The sequence below is a fragment of the Taurulus bubalis genome (assembly GCF_910589615.1).
Source record: "Taurulus bubalis genome assembly, chromosome: 4".
Taxonomy (NCBI): domain Eukaryota; kingdom Metazoa; phylum Chordata; class Actinopteri; order Perciformes; family Cottidae; genus Taurulus; species Taurulus bubalis.
Genome location: NC_136592.1, coordinates 4,225,462 through 4,250,109, shown reverse-complemented (window position 1 = coordinate 4,250,109; position 24,648 = coordinate 4,225,462). Strand labels below are relative to the sequence as shown.

Sequence of the window (24,648 nt, the reverse complement as noted above, 5' to 3'; positions counted from 1 at the left end):
CACAGGAATAAGAGGCAATGTGCTTAAAATCCCCTCCTTAGGCAGTTCAATCACTGGAAATACAAAGTGCGAGGGGGAGTGAGATCCATAAATTGTGTCGGAGGAACCGTATGGAATTCATTTCAACAAAACAGCCGAGGAGAAACTTCAAACAGCCAACCTCTTCATTATAAATGGGAATAGTATTCGCACCAAATCTGCATCAAGCATAGGTACGAATGGCTCTGGGGAATAGGGGATAAAAATAGTCAATTATTTAATCTCAGAAAGATCCTCTGGTTGTAGAAATTGTGTGCATGTGTCGCGCTAATCTCGCAGCAGAATTCCTCTCATCTGCCGTTATACCGGTTTATTCCCCCTCCGCAGCCGAGCCGGGTTAAATAACATGAAACTGGGACTACTATCAAAGCGCCCTTGAGCAAGGTACACCACCCTCAGCTGTTTTAATGAGTCCAACTGTTTGTCGAACGTATGACGGCGGCTTTGGATGATAAACGGCAGAGCATTATGGATTCACGTTGGGACGTTTTCCGCTCTTCTGGAGGATATTTTCGCCTCATTTTACGCACAATTTTGACCAAAAGATGGTGATCGAAGAAAAGTCCGGGGATCACAGAGGTAATGCTCCCCGAATCAATCACTATTTGAGGATAGACGACTTTGTCTCCCGCCCCATAACTCCTGTAAACAAAATGCCTGGTGGTGACTCATGGCATTAATAACAGCCCGTAATATCTCTTACTTTCATTCCAGCAACAGCTGCGACTGACGTGGAATGATTACTTTTAATAAGGGCCTATTCCTGCCTTTTCAGTAGCGTTTTATGAATCCTGCTTTCAGTATAATAACGCCAACAAATTAGTCTCCCCGTAGCGCCATTGTTTGGCTGACTCTAATCTCTTAAAAGCAATTTTGTGCCGTTTCTGAGTTAGTTGATAGCAAAGCGTGGCTTGATGAATGTAAAAAAGGGGATGAAGAGAAAAGGATTTATGAGCCAACAGGAAAGGCAACGCATGTCCAAAATCACTGAGTCACTGAGGCAGGTTAGCTGGAATACACTCCTGCAATATCGTCCCAGGGTTCAGCATGTCAGTGCAATTAATGAAAGACAATATTGTACACAGCCTTCCGTCTACGCTGCTGCTTGGGAGGGAGAGATGGTTCCAACACACGAGAGAACGAAGCCTTTAAGCCACGACTCTGATTATTTTCTTTTTCCCAGATCGGGATGGAGATGTTAAAATCGACCGAGCAATTTAATGAAAGTTTATCATTAATGTAATGAGACAAGCAGAGACAAGAACTGCCACCGGGCTGACAGCACTGCCACAGGTACGCGTGCATCTTTTAGCCGTGTTTCGGATTGCGTTCGGTAATCGGACGGATTTAATATGCGGAGCCTCAGACAAAATGGCGACGCAGAACACGTCTTTTGCTCCAGGAGAGAAAGCGGTGGAGCTTTTCTGACTCCCACGGAGAGAAGTTGGCTGCTGGTTCAGCTGAGGTTACACACGGCCATCTTGTTCTGGCCTGCTGCTTTATGAAATGCCTCTTGCTGAAATCGATAAGAAATGTTAGAGTTGATTAAAACACCAATAAAGACACCCGGGAGTATTTTTCTAGATGACTGCGAGAAACATGTTCAGCCTTTCTTCAGGCCTTGTTTCGCAGAGTGCTTTTCCAGGTCAACAGAGCACGATAACTATAAATATGTTCCATCGTTGTGTTTGTTTGAAAAATAGTGAAATATCACTATTAATAATGGAAGAGCTTTCTCCCTTATTTGTTCGGGCAGAGGTAATAATGCACCTCAGGAACAGGTCATTTCTGTTATTGAGTTCAAACAACATTGGCCTCCAATCATTTCCATCCATGAAGAAAGTCAAGGGTAAGACATTGAAGACGGCCGTGTGTCTTTTTGCCCAAAGCAGCACTCCATAAATCTGTGAATAAGTGAGTGAGTGAGTGCATCTTAGTCATAATCCTGAGATTTCAGAAAAGTAGCCGAGGCCTCAATCCAAATCCGCTGCTGCCTGGCAGTCAGAACAGAGTGCAACACAAGGTGCTTCTGCATGTGCCCATTTGTAATCCCTCAGTCCAGAGGACCGGCTGAAGCATTGTCTCAGTTAATTAAAGCGTTTCCACAGAGCCCCAGGTTTGGCCCCTGCGTCCGTCTTTGCCAAAATGATTGTTTCTCTCCACCGATAACAGAGAAAAACTGCCATGGGAGCTGCAGGACAATGGACATAACTCTTAAGGGCACCGAAAGCCTCCGCAATCAAAGCGCTCATCACCTAGATGTGGACCTGGGGAATCCTGTGCAGCTGTCAGAAGCAGCAAGGTGAACTATTGGAGAAAACTCTGTTTTTTACTGCAGAGTAGCTCAACTCCAAACTTCCAAGAGAAATGGTTTGGAGAAATAAAATGTTGTTTGCCCTCGCACTCAGGAGTTATTGGGAGAGGCGCTTTACGTTAAAGACGTCTGTGATCAAATTTGTATTTTCCTGGTGTGGTAATTCTACTTTTTCCAACAATACATCCACAATATTACAGGTAACACAAATGTGCTAGCGGCTCTGTAAGTCGAATGCACGGCCATGCTTTGAGCTGAATGCTAACATGCTAATGTTAAGCCCTTTAATGTTAACCAACGCAGCCATCTTAGCTTAGCATCTTAGCATGCCCACGTTTGGTAATTAGCACTAAACACAAAATACAGGTGAGGCTGACGAGCATGTCGGGAGCTTTGCTGGTATTTGGTATATATATATATATATATATATATATATATATATATATATATATATATATATATATATATATATATATATATATAAATAATTACAGAGAAATGTCCCCATCAGGTATAATGGGGTCATTATAGACATTATACTATTATGTCACTCATAAGTGCAATAATTTCAAGTGGCATTTAACTGCTGTGCTTTATTTAATTTTAGCCATACACTTGATATTTCGCTGTGTCTGTAAAATAACCCTAACATAACCCTAACATCATATATATATATATATATATATATATATATATATATATATATATATATATATATATATATATATATATATATATATCAGCATGTTAGCATTCAGCTCAATGCATGTCGGTGCATTCGCTTTACAGAGCACATTTATGTTACCTGTAATATTGTGGATATATTATTGGAAAAAGCACTCAAATTGGCCATCAAAGCCTGCCAACATCACTGTTCATGTTATGATGTCCTCTACCTCATCGGTACTCTAACAGCAACTTCATCTCCACTTATCTGGATGCAGCGTAAGAAGATGAACTATTGAGGCGGTTGCTCGGTCACTTTCATCAGGAATGCGATGCCAACGTCAGCGTGAGACATTGCCAACCGAGCATGTCTGCCAGCGCCTTGTAGTAATGGAGAATCTTCCATTCATTTCAAAAGAAGGCCTCTCTCTGTGGCCGCGGCGTAGCTTAGCCTCTCAAGACGATGTGTGAGCATCGGTTACTGTGGAAACCAGGAGACCGGCTGAATTGTTTTTAATTACATTTGTTGAAGCATTTCTCGGAGACAAAACACGGATTACTGTTTGAGAGAGACGTACAGATGTAATATAAATAAGATCCCCTCATTACGTAAAGGGTCATGTCATGAGATGCACTCCACGTCTCTTCACATCTAGCTGCTTTTAAGCCAGACTCCTGTCTTTCTATCATAAATTGTTCCTATAGTGAAGCCAGAAAGCGTATATGAGACTCGGGGAAGCATCTGCTCAGCACTCTTCCTATATGATGTCCAAACAGCTTGTTAAATACAGCAACATGTAGGAGCTGTGGCCCGGGGTGTCAAGTGAGTACGCTTTAGCGCCTACATGTTTTTTTTTTACAATCTGACGGATGAAATGAGGCTCATCTCCGTTCCTTCCTGTTTCATTAAAATAAGAAAAAAACGGAGATGGAAATAAAAAAGAATTGAATCTGAAGAGTGGTTTCTCCTTGACAGCCGAAAAACACTGGGCTCAAGGACACTCTCCCTTCCTGTGCTTCACTTACTAACACAACCATGCAAATTTATGGAAATGCAGGTATGGGTGTGGGGAATGAAGATCTACCGTCGAAGCATCTTCAGATAATGTGTTGTTATCGTAAAAGTGATGGCCTGCCACCGGCACCCTTGACAACAACTGCAGACATATAACATGGATTATGTATGGATGGGGGTCAAAGGTCATACATGAAGTCATCTATACGTTGACATCGGTATCAACATGCACTCTGCCATAGAGCTGTGTCATGTTGGGGAAAACGCAAAATGGAGCTCAACTGTAGTGATTGCATTGATTGGGTATACATCATAATTTGTATGTTTTTTAAGCAACACATGCTGTTTACTGCATTCTCTCCTTGTGTAGTGTCTGCATCCTTATCGATCAAATCGATCTTTACAAACTGCAGCAGGTAGCCGTAGAGACAGGCAGCGGTCCCAATAGTTACACAATCGAGCAACATTACAGATGCAATAAGGGGTTACTCTGAAAATGAGCCACTATAAATTATTTCCAGCCAGGCAGCACCTCTGGAATTCAATATTACAGAAATAATGATATTAATCCAAGAAGAGGCATTTTCTAAAATTCACCATGGAACTGCATGCAAATGAATAATATTCCAGAGGCAGTCAATTGGAAGTAATTACTTGACCAACTCCCACAACAATACGGAGAACTGCTCAAAAGCATAATAATAGCAGATTAAAGCGGTGGAAATAATTTTCTCTCGTCCTGTAGCCTGACGCCACAAGAAATACACTAAATAAGAATTTAGAGGACTTTAGTAGCACAGAGTGAAGACACTAATAGGGATTATTAAAGATGGCAGTTAACACGGACATCAAATGGCTCCTCGCTGCACTCGGTCAATTCATTCTCCAAAGACAAAAAGGATCTCCTTCTAAGCGATCAGTAAATAGAAGCAGATTTAGTGAGCAGCAGCTGTTGGCCAGCTCAACCAGAGTTCTCATGTCTAACATCTGCACAGCTGGCAGCTTCTCTGAGGCCCGTGAGCCGAATGACAATGATATATGCAGGTGGACGGACCTCGCGTTTCAGGAACATAACCCTAGCAGGTGACATCCAAATCATCGGCGCTCCCGCCAGCAGAAATGAGCACGGCGACATTCAGGACATGAAACACGTCTCCGCCGCCCAGCCGGAGCGGTTCCTCCCAGCTCGGTTACAGCCGGCTCCACTCAGTGGGCCGCAGGCCGGCCGCCTCGCTCCATTAGCCCGGAGGATGCATTTATCCTTTCATGGCGCCGCACTCCTGCAACAATAACACCCTCGCCTCGCCACGCGGCGCCCATCGGCGGGCGGCTCAGGCCAAGTGGCGTCTTCCTCAGCGTCCCCGGTAATGAGCGATGGTTTCAAGAAGCAGGGAAAGGGTGGGAGCTAATCACGTGGACTCAGGTGCGAGAGGGTTTGAACTCCTGCTGAGCACGGCGGAGGCAAAGAGGGTGAGAGATGAGGGGAGGCGAGATGAGGGGAGGCGAGATGAAAAGAGTAGACGATGATGACATCACCTGGGAGGAAATGTAGCATTTGTGGGGTTCATCTTTCTTTTATCTCACACCTGGAACTGTCTCGCCCTGTGTTTGTGCAGAAAAACAGTAACGACCAAATAAGGTTGTTTTCATACTAACCCTAATAACCCTAACCCCTAATCCTATGTATTGCTTGAGTTGTGTTTAGAGGTTGTACATGGGGATTATATATGATTGTAGCCCTGATTTTAATTAATTTGATGCCTAACATGTTTTTTGGGGAGGGGGCGGGGGGGATTTATACCATGATTTTTTTCTAGATTTTTCTGATATAAAGGGCTAAGGCTCAACAGGTCAAAGCTTTAAATAAAAAATAAAAAAACGGTCTTAATATGTTAATAACTTGTTATTATCGCACAAGCAAGCTGTGCTCCTTAAGGTTTAGCACGGGGCATGATTTATGAAAGCAACATATCGAATATTAACCAGCACAATAGCACAATGGTGTTTACAGCCACGACACGATACAATTACATTTAAGGTCTATAAACTTGATGCCATAAATAGGTATCTAAATAAATCCCCTTCTTCTCGTCTCCTCCTCGGTGCTGTAGCCATCTCACAACATGAGGACGCACTCTCAACTAATTCAAGATCTGAGACTGTTGAAGTTTTTTTTCTCCCAGAATTCATACTTTCCAGAAACAGAGCAAATGACAAAACAGCAGCTTAGAAATCAAACCGCGTCACAGCGTGCTGCAGCCTGCCAGCCCCTTTGAGCTGATCCAAAGCGAACTTGAAAAACCCCGACCAGGGGTCTGTCTTGCAGCTGAGAAGGTGCTGAGGTGCGTATGCGGTATAACACCAGCCCGGGCTTTTCCTGGATGATTGCCACTACCGCACAGCAGCTCTCAGCATCTCTCAGCATCCCCTCTGCCGTAGCTGTCATACACGGCCACCTGGGGCTGCCATCTTGACTTGTTTTGACGCGGCTGGCGGAGTGGAAGGAGGAGCAGGGGCAGATGGTACTGTTGAACTGGCAGGGGTGACGTGGCTGGCGTCGAGCCGGGCGTGCCTGCGAGTCTCAAACAGCAGGACGCCACCTTGACCCGGCCGGGGGCCGCCAGAGCTTAATTCCCATCGCCCCACTGGAGACAAAGGCAGATCCAGGCCCAGTGAAGACAGTTCAGACAGCATCCCCTCGGTCATTGGCTAGCTCTCTGCCAAACATCCTATTAGGGATCATTCTGTGTGTCTACCTTCAGTTTCTGTGCCACTAAATGCTACAAACAACCTGATGACTGTGAGCATGCTAATGTGATGTTTTATTGAAGAGGAAGCGGCAGAGGGAGGGGAAAGGTTCACGCGCAGAAACCTTAACAGGAAATGGATTTGGGGAAAACGAGTCTACGGTCTGGATAGCGGCTCTGAGACGCCGTACTTAGACACAGAAGCTGCTTTGAGCTAAATGCTAAGGCGAGTATGGCAACGCTTCATTTACAAGTGACCGAGCCTTTCTTGCTAGGTCTGAACCAAAGTGGCGAGCAGTCAGTGACACACCGACATTGCCGTCCACAGAGCCGGGCCGCGTGCACCAGGAAGCCAAGTATCGTGCAAAAAGTGTGCACGGAGCCACCGGCTGCCTTCGATGGATGCAGTTAATAGACGTTTCAAACAGGCATGCCAAGACACAGTGGCAGTTCCTTCCCGCTGGAGTCACTTCCTTACGGGAAGAATGAAAACAGGCCAATAAGGAGGAGAGGAAGAATCAATACCTAGTCAATGCCAACCCTACCGGATGCATCCACCCATGGTGGTCGTTATAGGAACTATTTGTGTTTCTGGTTGCTTTTACGATGAGGTGGAGTGTAAGCCATAACAGGAAAGAACGATGTAGATATGTATATGTAGATATATATATATATATATATATATATATATATATATATATATATATATATATATATATATATATATGAGTCGCCAGTAAGCTGACTGTGAAGCCAAGGAAGGCGATGCCAATGTTTCACTCTACGCTGACATGACTTAATTAAAGTGCCATAGCCTTTTCTTTAACTTCTTCAGGTTTAATTTGATCATTAGCAGAACAGATTTAATTACAGCCAGAGCCGAATGGTTTGTGTTGAATCTGCACCTTGGGAACTTGGTCGAATATCAAAAGATGACAAACAAAAAAACGACATATTCATATTAGCAGCAAATGTACATGGTCCAGTGAAAAGGAAGTGTTGTGTTGGGTTTGAAGATGAATCTGCATTCTGATGCACGACTCAAAGATCCAACTTAAATTCTGCAGGAAATAAAACAACCTTTCTGTGCAAATCTCTTCCTTTCAGCCTCAAACTGCTTCATGTCACTAAATCCGTGTTCCGCTGTATTTACAGTGACATGAGGTACAAGAATTTAGGTGAGCGATGCACTAAATGAATCTCTGACTGATTTAAGACTTATCCAGTGCATTAATCCACGTGTTTATTGTTGTTTGTGCGGCAGAGAACGACGCATGACTCGGTTTCAATTGTCTGAATGAGAAAGATACACATCACTTAAAAAAGGATTAATAGACACACACAAAAACAGAAGTAAAGGGAGCGTAATTAGGAAAGCTCCGATGTGGACAGTGATAATGACAGCAGAGAGCGAGTGTCTGCGGCGCGGCACGCTCATGGTGACATTTATCAGAGAAGGCTCTCCTGATTACCAAAGGGTTCAGCGAGTCTTAAGCTGTGATTGCTAACATCACTTCAGAGTCTTTTAGGCATTTGGAGAGAGGGAGTTAGCACCGCCCCCAGCCCTCTACTCTGCTGCGATAGGACGCTCAAATACAGTTCTTATCTCTTTCTTCTGTCAAATGTGCCGGCAATTCTAAAGATCAATAGCCATCTAGAGTGTAAAGCCGTTTAATATAAAGTCTCAATATTCCATACACGCTCCACTGGCTTTGAGGGCGCACTTAGATGGCACTTTACATTTTGCCGTGGGAGTAACGTACACACATGGGACTAGTCGAGATGAAACAGACATGTTGGAATACAGCAGAATATAATGTCATAGTACAAATAACAGCTGAATGGTTTGAGGAAAATATGTAATTGCAATTTTTCTGACCAATATTTGAATTTAAATTCAGTCCAAGTGAACTGCTAAGTAAACTTGCATTGCTTCCTAATTTAGCCAATGTGTATATGGACATTACATTAGTAGGCATACTTGACAGCAATTTCACTATTCAAATTTTAAAAAATGACATTGCAAAGTGGTGTTATATTTATTGATAACTACCTTCTCTCCCGTTTACAATAATGACGACAAACTGGTGGTCGGTGGAGTGGAACGCTGCTCTTCTGCATGAACCCTTCATGATACCGCCGAGTGAGGCAGATTTGATTCTAGCCAATGAAGTTAAGACATTGTTAATTATGTACTGCAGGTTCCAATTAAAGTAGCTTTTTGGAAGATGTGCACTTTAAAATTGTTTTAATATATTTAAATAGTTATTCCTGATTCTACTTGGGAAGAAACAGATTGCCTGTTATTAAAAGGGGTGACTGTGGCTAAGTGGTTAGCATGCTTCAATCAGAGGGTTGGTGGTTCGCGCCCCGGCCCCGGCTCTGCCAGTCCATGTCGTTGTGTCCTTGCGCATGACACTCAACCCCCCAATTGCTCCCCGTTGCTGTGTCTGCGGTGTATAGAGCAAACATGTAAGTCGCTTTGGATAAAAGCGTCAGCTAAATGTAATGTAAAGCTGAAATCTATGATTCTGTGAAAGTGAGGGGATGGAAACAGACTCCATCGCACTCATCAGCTTGCCATGGAAGTAAAAAAATAAAACTTATTCCCGTTTTTTACATGATCAAAGTCAATCTCATCTATCTGTTTGTGTCACAGGGAGATCAGACCACTGCCACAGTCTCACGGCACCGGCCAGGCGGCAGACCCACAGCCCCCCCGCCCGGCACGGTAAATAGCAATCTGCTCTGCTGAAATCCTCATCCTCTTGTCCAAACACATGTGAGGGTTACTCGCCGGTGTCGTTTGATTGACAGCGGCCTGTGTCGAAGGGCTTGGCGCTGTCTACACCCAATGTCAGGCCTCAGCCAGACAACTGTCTGTCAGTTCACAGGTTGTGGAGTGAGTGGGGATTGATGTGGGAGGACGGAAGGGGGAGGGAGGCCGGAGCAAAGTGCTGCCTCAGGAATCAGAGGGCCTCGTCCGGCCGCTGGGATTCGACTGCTGCTGCTGCTGCTGCTCCTGCTTTTAGTTTCGGGCAGCGACCAGTGAACGCAGTGAGCGGGACGGCGCTGTACGCTCGAAACCCCGAAACCACCACTTGAAAGCGCTGCTTGGGCCGAAGAGGACGGAGAGCCGCACGCCGCCTGAAACCAATCCTTCGCCGAGGTGAAAGCGGACTGACTTTCACTGCTCTGTCAGCTCAGGTAAACAAAACATGTCCTCTCTCTCTCAATTCAATTCAATGAGCTTTATTGGCATGAATGTAAAAAACGACAATATCACCAAAGCATTACCACAACAAGATTACAGTAAATGTGTTAAAAGACAAGGAAACAGTTGTGTTTCTTGACATAATACAATTATTAATAATTGTGTGCGTGCGTGCATGTGCGTGCGTGCGTGCGTATACGTGCGTGTGTGTGTACGTGCGTGCATGTGTGTGTGTGTGTCATCCGCTGTCCCTCAGGTTGTGACAGGTCAGGGCTGTCGTCTAGTTCTTTGAAACCAGAGCCTCTGGAGCTGATCTGGTTCATATAGTTTTCTCTTATTTCAGCATGTTTAACACATTCTAGGAGGAATCTCTTTCTCTCTTTGAGTGAGGATGCGGTGAACTGCCGGTGGGAGGTTCGAGGCTGCTGGGTCGGAGAGAGAGCCCAGTGTTGCAGGGCGCCATCGATCCGGTCACGCCAGCTAGCACGGAGTCCCTTGAGGCCGACTGTCCCCGCACTGCAGATTAACTGAAGCCCTTATTCCTGTGGCTCTCCGTGACCCGCAACCACCCACCGCCGTCTCGGGACCGGCAGAGCCGTCATAAAGCATTAGGCTCCGTTTAGACTGCCGTGATTGTGGATTTAAAGATCGCCCGGCGACTCTCTGTCTCCCGGAACGGGCCTCGAGGTTGAAGGCCTCCTTTCTGCCTCCGCGGTGCTTTCATGTCTAATTTCTCTGTCTCTTGCTCTTTGTCCCCAGTCGTTATCTGCTGCAGCCACAGTTTCTATTTTCTAAATCTCTCTCGATGGACTCGTCGAACCCATCTTTTTCGACGACCTGTCCTCTTCCTGTGATTTTTCTAACACCGGCTCTGCGATCTCGCGTCAAAGTCTGATTAAGTGTCAAAAAGGGATCCGTCAAAACCAGAGGACAGTGCTTTGTGAGTAATGCGTTGCTGTGCAGTGTATAACGATCGTTACACATTGCTAATGTTTTATTATACATTGTGTGAATGGCCCCGCGTTTCATAGCCATGCATCACTCCCACATCAATTTGTCCAGACGTTGACTGAGTGAAGCAAGGAAAGTAATTAAAGCCCTCAAGAAACACAGAGGGACTCACAAACACACACACACACACACACACACACACACACACACACACACACACACACACACTCAAACACACACTCGCATCGAACTTCCATCTAGTACTTTAGCCTTAAGTTGCCATACATTATTTTGACTAGGAGGTAGAAAGACTCAAAAAGCAATCCGGGCCTGATTGTTCTAGGTTTTTCACATTACTTCAATTGGTTTTGGTCGTCGCTGAGATTTGGGGACAATACAAAGTAGCCAGATTTATTGAAACTCGCAGTCATGCCAAACTTATTTGGAAGAGAGAACAGAGAAACGGTTTCACAAACCTTACTCGACGTTTTAAGTTGCTGGTTTGCTCCTTTTAAAAATAAAGTAAATTATATTTTTTTTTTACGGCTGGCTAGCTTTCAAACTTTTTGTACAAGAATCTTATTACATTACATTTAGCTGACGCTTTTATGCAAAGCTACTTACATGTTTGCTCTGTACACCGTAGACACAGCAACGGGGAGCAATTAGGGGTTATGTGTCTTGCTCAAGGATGCATCAACATGGACTAGCACCACCGAACCATCTGATTGAAAGACAGGCATGCTAACCACTTAGCCAGAGTCGCCTAGTAACTGGGCAGAGAGGGTTTGATGTGTGAGCTGTGAGAGGATGCAATTTAGTGTGTGGTCAATTGTTGTCAGTTTCTTTTTCGAAGCGGAACACAACTCTAATACGACAACGAGCGTGAAGTTAAATGATGGAATTCCTGTGGAACTAATGGCGGCGAAGTGTCAAGTCCAAAAGCGGCCTTCGGCCTGTCTGACAGGGCTTCCTGTTTGACCGAACACCGGAGACACTTGTCTTGAGATGCGCTCCCTCGGCATCGGCCGATCTGAGTTTTGCGCAACCGCTAATCAGTTTTCTGGCCACAGGGCTCATTCTATAGATAAACACAACCAGTTTAGACCAACTGATGCGTTTCATTTGCAGCCGGCGAGAGAGTCCCGGCGGTCAAGCCGCGGCAGATAGTCGACCGGCGAGCAGCCGAGCGTTTCCACACAGCCGGCGGGCCCACACTCCATGGCACCGCTATCAGAGGGTGGCAAGCCTTCCGTGTTTGTGTTTACACTGAGATTAGCCGCACGCACATCCAGGCACCGGAGCATGAGGATGGAATGTAAATTTGAACGGAGTATACATTTATGAATAAGCTGATTCAATTTGAACTGCTTGTTCACTCTCCCAAACCGCCGCGTCTGGGAAATAAGCCTTACCACAAGCTCCGTTTGTCTGCCGCGTCTAATGTGTTCTTCTCTGTTGTTGAGATGCAGTTTTTCATATGAAAAATAGTCCTTTCTTATTTTCTTATTTTCTTTTATATATATATATATATATATTGGACAAATCCATTTCCCCCACTCAAGAATACCAACTGGAAAGCCAAGCACTCTGCATTATCAAACACCGTTTTTTGGTTCACCAACTGTAGCAGCACAGTCGCTGGCACAGCGTTTGTCGGTCCGTTTCCCACACTGAAGAGGGATTTCATGTGGTGAGGTGTGGGTGTTGAATTGTGTTTTTTTGTTACATGGAGGGGGCGGTCTACTACAAAATCTAATGTTCAATTTAACACACTTGGAAAGCAGGAATGCGACCACGCAGAGCACGGTGGGCTGGAGCCGAGTGTGAGTGGGATCTCTGGATTACTGTTGATTCGAGCGAGGATTCTGCAACGCAATGCAAGTGAATTGTAACACTGTTGTGGGGCCGAAGAAAAAGGTCTTCATCGGCGTTCGGTTGTAGTTAGCTCAACAACAAAAAAACTTTTTCCTTTTCTTTCCCTTATACCAGGTGATAACGTGTGGAGCCAGAGCTTTCTTGTAGAGATAGGTCTGGCTATAAGAGACCAGGGAAAAAGGAACAGCTGTTAGCACCGAAATAGATGCGGTGACTCCCACAGAAGCCTTGGCCCGACATCACTGAATTAACTCACACGGCCGAATAGCTATCGTTAACGTATGTGTTGCTGTGTTAAGAAATCCAAACACGGACGGAAATATTTTTCTCATGGGAGAAGTACGTGTAATTGTAACAGCGTGTTAGTTATGTGTGTGTCTCCTGCTTGTTTATGCCCTACACCTGTGTTTCCCCTCTCATATATATATATATATATACTCCCCCGCTTCCCCTTGGCCCCTGCCAGATAGTCTTTGTATCCTCGTATGTGTGCATCACCGTCAAGCCTTTGGAGTATCTGTTTCCCTTGTGTTTTTACTTTGACGAGTAAAAAACCTTTTTGATTTTCCCCCTAACGTGCCTCCTGTTGTGTTTCCTCTGCACCTGAGTCTCTGTCCCACCACACAAGGTCGCGACAGTAATTATTATCCCTGAACATTTACTTTGTCGGCATCAATGAATCACACGGATAGATTTGGATTTCAGGGATTGTGACGTGTCGTATTAAAAGAGATCACAGCTTTAAACCTCTAAAACTCGACTTAGGTTTAGCTTTGCTACAGTTGTACCTCAAAATGTGTTTTATCTTAAAACGACGTAACAAGTAAAAAAAAAAAATAATCTCCCCAAGATATTTCGTGACAGATTGAAACCGCTCCAGCAATAAAACATGCATTACTTCAAAGGGGTGTCAATTTCAGTCCCTAAAGCGGCCAACGAGTCAAGACGGCGGCGCGTTGGATTGAGATGACCTCCAACATCCCACTGGACCATTACCGCATTCTCCGGGATAGAGCGCCAGCCGGCTGTCTCCAACGTGAATGGGAGATGCTTGACACAGACGGCGTGGGTATAGCGATCATTTACACCTTTTAGATGCACCGCTCGATTTTCTATGTGCCGGTGGAGGTGGCAGGCGGAACACTACAGAGACCCCAGGTGTCATCTGGATAACCGTTTCATCTCCTCAGCCGCCTTTCATCTCCTCAGCCGCCGCCTGAAGTGAATTGGCTGCCTGAAGACCTGAAGGAGCAACTCTTTCAAAAAAGGCACCGAGCAGGAGGTGGAGAAGTAGGAGGAAGAGGAGGAAGAGGGAGAAATGGAAGTCTATTTTAAAAGTATAATGCCGAGGAGGGAGTTTAAAAGCCTCGGCAAGGTAAACAGATTAAAATCAGACTTCTAATTATAGGTGGTCTTAGGCTGGGCGGCCAGCTGACCCGAGTATGAAAGTGACATTAAGGACGTAGCCGGGAAGATTTAATGAGGGAGAGTCTCTCCACTTCCTTCTCCCTGTGGGGAGTGACCTTTCGGGCTCCCCGGTGACAACGTTCCCTCCAGATTTATTGGGCCTCTCCCTCGGCTGCTCTGGAATAAAGGGAAGAGTTGCCACACCAACCAGACGCTGACCTTTAATTTGACACAGGCGCACAACGCCGGGCCGGCAGCATCAAAGGCTGAACCGGCGGCGGCAGAAATGAGTTGAAAGCCCGAGACTTTGCAGTGGCGCCTTTGTCGACCGACTTGGTTTCCACCTGGTAGTTTGAGAGCAGGGTGAACGTGTGAGAGATGAATGTCACGGGAGCAGAGCAGGAACTCTGAGGATTCACGCCCCGGACACGTGGATGGATGAAAAGGGAGCAAGCAGAACAGGAAGTGATTGTTGAGGTGACATTGGGATGTATCCAATAGCGGTCTGCTATTGTCTTCACTCAGAGGTGAAAGTCACCCTGCCTCACATTACACGTGAGTCACACAGATCATGTTTGTAGAAATTTGCTTTGTTGCAGAGTTCGATGAGCAGATTGATAACGCTTTGGTAAAGAAAAGGCTCCGGCACGGAACTCCCCAAGAAACAACAATTTGTTGTCTTGACATCTTTTTCACGGATTAAAGAACTGAGATACGACGTGTTACTGAGCTTTAAAGTGCTGGAGGGTGGATTTCTAAAATAATCTTTGGACAGTTATTAGAGTAGTATCAAGCTCAGGATCAAACAAAAGATCTGCTCAATGCAGTGCAGTGTTTCGATCAAACCGAGATATTCGTCAGGCATTTTCTTTTAGCGCCGTTTTTTTTTTTACACTATATCTTGTTAACCATCAGTGGTACCAAATGATGTGCCAGAAAAGACAATACGTTTATTTGCCCAAATATTACACTACCATATTGGACTGCGTGAAAGCAGAACTTCAGAAACACGTTTTCCTGCCACAGAGGAAATAAAGTCCTGACGAGCAATAATGAGTCAGAAAAGTCTTCTTACGTCTTTTTATTGCAGAACGAACCAGAAACAAAATCTTCTGTCAATCAGCGAAGAAGTTACAGCCGCCACAGAATGTCATGAGGAGGACAACGACAAGAATGTACGAGGAGGACCACGTCAAGAATGTATGAGGAGGACCACGTCAAGAATGTATGAGGACCACGTCAGAGTGTATGAGGACCACGTCAGAGTGTATGAGGACCACGTCAGAGTGTATGAGGACCACGTCAAGAATGTATGAGGAGGACCACGTCAGAGTGTATGAGGACCACGTCAGAGTGTATGAGGACCACGTCAGAGTGTATGAGGACCACGTCAAGAATGTATGAGGAGGACCACGTCAGAGTGTATGAGGACCATGTCAGAGTGTATGAGGACCACGTCAGAGTGTATGAGGACCATGTCAGAGTGTATGAGGACCACGTCAGAGTGTATGAGGACCACGTCAAGAATGTATGAGGAGGACCACGTCAGAGTGTATGAGGACCACGTCAGAGTGTATGAGGACCACGTCAAGAATGTATGAGGAGGACCACGTCAGAGTGTATGAGGACCACGTCAGAGTGTATAAGGACCACGTCAGAGTGTATGAGGACCACGTCAGAGTGTATGAGGACCACGTCAGAGTGTGTAAGGAGGACCACGTCAGAGTGTATGAGGACCATGTCAGAGTGTATGAGGACCACGTCAGAGTGTATGAGGACCACGTCAGAGTGTATGAGGACCACGTCAGAGTGTGTAAGGAGGACCACGTCAGAGTGTATGAGGACCACGTCAGAGTGTATGAGGACCACGTCAGAGTGTATGAGGATCACGTCAAGAATGTATGAGGAGGACCACGTCAGAGTGTATAAGGACCACGTCAGAGTGTATAAGGAGGACCACGTCAGAGTGTATGAGGACCACGTCAGAGTGTATGAGGACCACGTCAGAGTGTATGAGGACCACGTCAGAGTGTATGAGGATCACGTCAAGAATGTATGAGGAGGACCACGTCAGAGTGTATAAGGACCACGTCAGAGTGTATAAGGAGGACCACGTCAGAGTGTATGAGGACCATGTCAGATTGTATGAGGAGGACCACGTCAGAGTGTATAAGGAGGACCACGTCAAGAATGTCTGAAGAGGACCACGTCAAGAGTGTATGAGGACCATGTCAGAGTGTATGAGGACCATGTCAGAGTGTATAAGGAGGACCACGTCAAGAATGTATGAAGAGGACCACGTCAAGAGTGTATGAGGACCACGTCAGAGTGTAGGAGGACCATGTCAGAGTGTATAAGGAGGACCACGTCAGAGTGTATGAGGACCACGTCAGAGTGTATGAAGAGGACCACGTCAGAGTGTATGAGAAGGACCACGTCAGAGTGTATGAGGAGGACCATGTCAGAGTGTATGAGAAGGACCACGTCAGAGTGTATGAAGAGGACCACGTCAGAGTGTATGAGAAGGACCATGTCAGAGTGTATGAGGACCACGTCAGAGTGTATGAGGAGGACCACGTCAGAGTGTATGAGGAGGACCATGTCAGAGTGTATGAGGAGGACCATGTCAGAGTGTATGAGGAGGACCATGTCAGAGTGTATGAGAAGGACCACGTCAGAGTGTATGAGGACCACGTCAGAGTGTATGAGGAGGACCATGTCAGAGTGTATGAGGAGGACCATGTCAGAGTGTATGAGGAGGACCATGTCAGAGTGTATGAGAAGGACCACGTCAGAGTGTATGAGAAGGACCATGTCAGAGTGTATGAGGACCATGTCAGAGTGTATGAGGAGAACCATGTGACTTACAGACTGGAATACTCAAATTATGTATTGTTTCACTTTTACGAGAAAAATAGGTCTCGAGGTAGAGAACTCATCCTGGACATTATCTCAGGGGGACTTTTCCAACAGCACGACTCTTACCGTGTGGTAACTCTTACCGTGTGGCTTCCCTTCAATATCACACCTACTCAATTACACTTCCAATACAGGTGTTGGGAAATGTGGGTCATCTAGTAATCGCTGTCGATGTATTTTTGGTCCGAGTGACATGCAGGCCATGAGTCCCAGCAAAGGACTCAAGGCCTCATGTAAAAGGTCAATGGTCAAGTACACATACAATTATCACAGGGCAAATATATTAGGGGATGCATGTCCTCACCCAAAGCCTTTAGGGAAAAGCGCAGCATTTCTAACTGCTAGGGACAATCCTGCATGGTGCGACCATTTTTCAGCGGCGCCCTAACCCTCCTCCTCCTCCTCCTCCTCCTCCTCCGCCCCGCCTGACCGAGCAAAGTCAAGGTCACACCGCCATTGCTCGGACGCTTGTGTGAGAGAACGTAAACGGAGCAATAAACAATTAGGATTTAATGATAATGAAGCGGAAAAACCCAGCGCAGCCACACCGCCGTGCTAAAGATAACGCCGTTCATTCCTGTTTTTTTTTTTAAACTCAGCGGAAGCAATGCACGAGACGATGTCCTTTTGCCGTGATCCCTGGGGATGCGGGTGGAAAAACCTTCAGTGGCACCAGGTGTCTGTGTAATCTCAAAGAACATTCAGGAGGAGATTAAAGCTGCCGTACAATTACCATTATCTAAAGGTATTTCACAAGGGCCCTCGTCCTTTATATCTCCGCCATCACATCCAGCAGGTGAGAGTAAAGCTTGGATAAGAGTCCGTTTCTGACACAATGACAACTACAATAGTTTGCGGGCTACTGAACATCTAACACGGCAACCATGGCAGGAGGCTTTTTGTAAAGGGTCCTGGTTGGAGAACATTCGGGGGAACCTGAAACCTCGCCTCCTCCTTCGTGCTCGGAATGAAGAGGCCAGACGATCATTTAACCGAATGTGATATTATCTGAGTCAACAGCGGCAATATTTATGTATTTGTTAAGTGACTAAAAGCCATCTGTTCGTGTCTATTTAATCACCCCAGTGAGCAACATTGTGATTTAGTAGCATTGGCTTCTTTCCTGTCATTTCCCAGAAGCTTTGTGAATAGAACTGAATGGAGAAACTAAATAGAGGGTGGGAGAAGAAGAAAAACTACTACTTTTAATAAAGAATGATTAAGTGCCACATTAAGGAGATCTCACACCTACTCAATTACACTAAATTCAGACAATTATGCTTCATGCTAAACCCTTCAGCTGGCCACAACAACTAACACTGCTTGTAATATTGTCCTCTTAATAAAGTAATTACAGGCAATACCTCGTCTTTTCTTGATTGGGTCCTTTGACATAAATATACAGCCCACAGCTCTACTGTGTCAAAAGAGAACATCCATTTCATCAACAGCCAGTATTATGGACTTTTTTAGTTATATGTAAGAGCAGGAAGCAGAAAGCCTAACCTCTATAACCGCCACCATGCTGAAGCCTGCAGATAAAAAAGAGCTATTACTGGAAAACAGTCCCGTTTTGTTCGGTTTGGTGGTGTGAAATTAAGATGTGAAGCCACCAAGGGATCCATTTTGTCTTGTCATCTAGTAGCCGAGGGTCCTTCCACAAACGGGCGAATAAAACTCGAGCAAAGTTTGGTGGCAAACATTCGGGTTAGTCCAGGGAGCAGAGGCTGGACACACATGAAATGAAGTATGTGAGACAGCTTGACATCCACTGTGGACTTACTGGCGCTGAGTTTGGTCATTTTCTGCAAAGACGGTGCAAAAATAAAACTGATTGTTTCTTTACTGTCGCCTTTATGGTACTTAGGAGGTTCGAGGCGGTTTCATCAGCTCCTCCAGCCCCAACAATAATGGTGTGGGAGGATTTGCTGCTGAGTCACCAGCGCCACGATAATATGTTTCCTTGATGAGTTGCCTTTTTTTAATAGATAACCCGCAGAAATATTTTTTAAAGTTGCTGGACTCGAGATAAGTTTTCACTTTGACATTAATAAATGGACTAATTTTGAGTTAAGTAAGCAAACACATTTTCTTCACCCTATGGAGACCAGATTAGATGATTTTTTTATGTTATAAGAAGCTGCAACAGGAGATATTTCTCAACTCTGACATGACCCTCTCGGAGAAAAACAAGACCAGTGACATTCTGAGCCATTAGAGAATAGTAATATGACTATTTATGACTTTAATTTTAACTTAGGGCAAAACGCTGTATTAGCATTTCAATTCCATTTGAATGAATGAATATATACTTTAGTAATCCCCAAGGGGAAATTTTTTTGTCGTCATTACTTTCAACCATTTAAATATATGTCTTTCCACTTTATGACAGGAATAACACCGTCTGGTGTGAGAGGAATGTACCAACTGTTCACACCAACATAACATAATGCCATATGTCATCAAAATCGAAATATCCGTCACTGACTCGTATAACAAATCTAGTTTTTTCTCTTTAAAACATCAGGATTTAGTTTATGGGCACATTCCTGGCAATAAAAACCACAATGTGGCATTTTAACACGTGTACAGATAGACAGACAAGACCCGAAGTTTTAATGAGTGAGCTTCAGAAGAGATGGTTTATCACCGTTGGAAACTCCTGTTCCCAGACTTTATGCTAAGCTACGCTAACCAGCTGGCTGTAGCTGCATATTCACATCAGGGTGGTAAGGATCTTCTTATCCAACTATGAAAGAGAATGAGCAAATATTTCCAACTGTTCAATATTGGGACTCATAGTGCATCTGTGATTCAGTTAAGAGCCAAATATATATATATATATATATATATATATATATATATATATATATATATATATATATATATAAAACGTTGTTACACCTGCTGTATGCAGTAAGGGAAGACGTCCTTCACGTACAGTAGTTACGCTGCTACGTTATTATTTCAACTAGAGGTCGACCGAAAGTGGATCTTTAAAGGCCGATATAATAAAAATAGCTCAGAGAGTGGAGAATTACTTTCAGAAAAAAAAATGCCTTTATGGTTGGAGTCCAACGTACAATGCTGGCATCTTTTCTGGCGACTGGGTTGTGCAGTTAATGTGGTCTTGAAATGTCATCTTGTCACACTGATGGTACATCATTCACCAGAAAAGCATTGTCTCGGAGTAAATACATTTGTTGATTTCCTGTTTGCATCTTGCAAGCACATTAATTCAGATTCACATTAATTCAGAGTGCTGCTCAAATATTTGTGTCATGAGTGTACATTACACAGCTTTAATGCTGAGCAGTTAACCAAAGTCTGGAGCTTTGCGTTGCCTCGCACAATGTCTATTTACCTTCATGTCATTGGGCTGAGACTCCTTTCCCAGCAGACTCTGTGTCTTGCTCAAAGGCACATCAGCAGGGTTTAGGTTTATTGAACATATTGGCTGCTGCATGGATTCAATATCTGCACCACCATCACGCTGATCACAATACAGTACTCTCCCAGGGTATGCGGTATGCTGTAATTCGCTTTATTTTGGCCTCAACTAAAATAAATCGAACCAAAAAAGGTCACCTCATAATTACAGCAGTGATGCTTTGACACCATAAACAAGGCTACAAAATACAATTGAATATAGCTCACTTCTAATGAAGCAGGCAGATGTTTTATCGTCAGCCTGACTTGTTTGTTTGTTTGTTAGTGATGTGGTGTGTTTTACACCGAATTCTGTTTCTTACTATTGTCACTTAATATAAAAGCTTTACTTGTTTTTAGGGTGATCCCTTAATGACCTTCATTTTGGTTTGTTTGTTCACCATTTCAGCTAGGTTTAGGCATCAAAACCATGCACCTGGGTTTAGGAAACCGCCACAGATGCGTCACTTAACAACTACGCTTTGGGACTCGAACACCAGGCTCGAGTTAGTCCCGCTAGACCCGTCCACCTCCAAGTGTTCTTTCTTAATATTTGGTACGACATTACCAATTCTGCGTTTTTGGCCGTCGCCATCTTGGGTTACGGTGGTAACCTTAGTGACCTTATCTTGATGCCGTGAACAACTCTGCTTGTTGTCTGCATCCGGCTTTATGGTCTGTTTGACCCTAAATTACCATAATTTACTAAAATAAACATCATGCTGTATTGAAGAAGACTTGAAACTAGAGATTGAGACATAAACTCATGTCTACTGAGGTAATAAATCAAGAGAGAAGTCATTTTCTCGTAGACTTCTATACAATCAGACTCTATACAACCTGAGAAGTCGCCCCCTGCTGGTCATTAGATATGATGCAAGTTTAAGACACTTCCGCATTGGACCACGGACCCGGTGCTTCAACACGACAGGCCTGATGTGCCTAGTTACAGTTGCTAATCCATGGTTGGACAATTGTGACACATACGATTGTACATGTGTGCGATGCATGACGCAAGTACTGAGACGCAGTAAGGGGAGAATTGAAAAGGGGAGTGTGACCGGTGTGAGTGTCGATGGCAGTCGTACGGTTCACATGTACCTCACGTACCATGTGATGAAGAGAACGGCCTCAATTCTCCTCGTAATAAAAAGGAGCAACCGGTTGACGGCCGGGGCTTCAAGCAGACCCGTCTGACACAGACATCAATGAGGTCGGCCTTCTGAGGCTAAGCTAAGGCATAATAATTAATCTTCTTTGACATCATCATCCTCGGTGTCACCTAGCAACGGTCCATCTGCGTTAATGAGACGACAAAAAAAGGAGCCTTGGTACCCAGCCCATGTGGCTGGGTACCAGTGAAGATGTGGTGAACTCACTAGATTGATCTGTTCTATATGTAGAACAGCATTTATCACGTTTTATCAGCCCGAATGTGAAGATAAGACGTAGTGTGAGACCTTGAACGAAGGAAAACCGAGCTAAATAAAGTAATAAGTAATAAATAAGTAATACTTTATTTCACATCACACCACAAGAGAGAACAAAGGAGGGCAAACAAATATTTGTGTTTGTGAATCCGTCTTCTGGAGAAACAATTATAGAGACGGTGGGGTTAGAGGGGATTTAAATAACTTTCATTAAATGTTGATGAGCTCGGTCAGCTCCACCAATCACCGAGAGACATGCAACCTCTCTGCACCCGTGCACACCAAAGGGACGTACACACACACCAAAGGGACGTACACACACACCAAAGGGATGTACACACACACCAAAGGGACGTACACACACACACACCAAAGGGACACACACACCAAAGGGACACACACACACGACTCCCGACTCCCTGAAGTCAGCTCGTACGGCAGTGAGTTCGATGGTCAGACCTTTCTGTGTTGCGTTCTCAAATGCCAAATTTACTTTCGCAACCACATTATAAACCACCGCCTGCTATCTCTTCCTCTCACACACACACGCACACACACGCACACACACACACACACGCACACACACAGTGCAAAGTGCAGAGATTCGAGTCTAACAGCAGTCATCCGCAGGAGAAAGGAGAGACCAAATTGCCTCTCAGCTGACAACTGGAAATTGCAAATGGCAACGTGTTCAGGTAAAAGACTGTGAGTGAGTTCCTCACCGTGTTTACTCCTGGAAAATTGAGGAATAACAGGCTGTCACGCGGTGACACATCAGCCTTTGTTAAAGAAATTACTTTGCTCTCCGCGTGGCTCTCTGATGCTCGGCCTCCTGGACAAATGGTCCGTCTGCCGAGTGCAGACTAAATGGAAGTGCGTCTTTGGCATGTTGCTCCGCCGCTCGCACAAAGAAGCAGGGGCAGATAGGAATCCAATTATCCGAGGCAAAGAATGGATGTCTCATTTAAGATGCCGCGGCTCTCGCGACAGTAATGACGGTGCAACCGTGTTTTTTTTTCTTCTTCTTCACCCCGCCCCCTCTCCTCCGAGAGCCGCGTCTCTATCGACTGCATCATCTTCTGCTCAACACTAACTCATCTGCGGCCATACGCCGCAAGCGGTCGGGCATTACGGATCATAACAACTCTTTTGAAGGCACGGGAAACATGGCTGTCAGAGATAGAAATATTTACTCACATGGAGCGTAGGTGTGGGTTCTGATCGAACGCTCGAGCCTGGATCACCCTCAGGTTGCAATTCATGATAGTTCTGAAACGGGGAAGAAGAGAAAAAGAACAAGGATAAAGTACAGATGAGACCTAGCCTAGACCTACCTAAAAAAAAAAATCCTCTTTTTCTTTCTTGTTGCTGCTGCTGCATGTCTTTGTGCTCGTCGTAAAGAAACTAGTTTGAAATGCAGAAAATGGCGGACTCAAGAATCCATCTTGTATCTCCTGTAAGGAGAACATGTCTCTTCCAGTCATCTCAGACTCTGCATGTGCACGCCCTGCCGAACCTTTCTGTGTCTTCACCATAAAGCGAGTGAAACCTTCGATTACAGCCTGCCTTGTGTTAATTTGCATGGAGTGAAATAACTGTGAAATTCAACTAATCCCCATTTTCCAGGGAGACCCCGTGGAATCCTCCTGAGGAGTCCCGGGATTGCCGCCGACCCATTTCGGGAGCCGCTGTTCTGGGGCCACAACGGTAATGACTTTCTAATCTTGTAATCACAGATGCTTCACGCCTCATCCGAAAGAAGTCGTCGACATCATGATACCCACCTGTTGGTGCCGATTACCTTCCAGACGTCTGATCGCACCTCTGTGGTGTTCGACAGGGATGGCATCACCCCCAACGTTCCCAAAGGGGGGCTCTAGGACCTTCGAGAGTCCTTGAGACTTGTTTTTTGGGTCCCATCGATACCTTCTGATGGGGTCCCAAGAAAACTTGCGAACACTTCACTGTTATTTCACTCCATAGAAACCAGCACAACAATGTAAGAGGATGACTGGAGCTTTGGTTGTTATCCTCCCAACAGCTACATCTCTGTAAGCAGCAGGGATTTGATGCTTGCAGCATTTAGTTTGGGGTTTTAAACAAGTTTGAAGGTTTTTTAAAGCGGACCAAACCACATCTTTTGATCTTTGTGTCGTTTGGTTTTACAAAGCACCCAAAGAACAGACTGAAAGGCCACAGACCTGTATTACTCTAAGGGGGAACGTATCCTCACACAACACGTTTTAGCACAAGAATAACAGGGATGAGTCTGGTTGTATTCTACATTTTTCTTTTGGCCTCAAATCCCATTGAAAAGGCAACAGCTATGAAAATGTTTTTAAATGAGACGTCTTCCTTCGCTCCTTCCCCGTTGTGAGCTCGCTGTCATCCTCCATATGAGGGTCCGCAATTTCAAAGGGAGGGAAAGGCTTCGACTTCATCCTCAGCTCAGGTGGCAATTACTCCACGATATCTTTATAGGCAAATAGTTGTTTTCTGCTATATTAATGTTCACGATCTCATATAAAGCGCCTTAAAGGCTACACTCGCAGAAAGGCACGGGTGCTTTGAGAATATATGAACAATAAACAGTTGAGGAGATGAAACCGTACAGCTGAATAATATATTCAATAAGTCAA

General features: G+C 44.9%; 1 protein-coding gene across 1 annotated transcript in view; it reads right to left on the bottom strand.

Annotated features, from left to right (window-relative positions):
* The window catches only part of ntrk3b (neurotrophic tyrosine kinase, receptor, type 3b), a gene marked incomplete at both ends in the record, with an annotated part of 152,045 nt that overhangs the window by 99,889 nt on the left and 27,508 nt on the right, over positions 1–24,648 (bottom strand). The window contains one exon of the mRNA XM_079217063.1: positions 23,207–23,278. Coding sequence (XP_079073189.1) covers positions 23,207–23,278 — 72 coding nt within the window. The remainder of the gene's footprint in view (positions 1–23,206; positions 23,279–24,648) is intronic.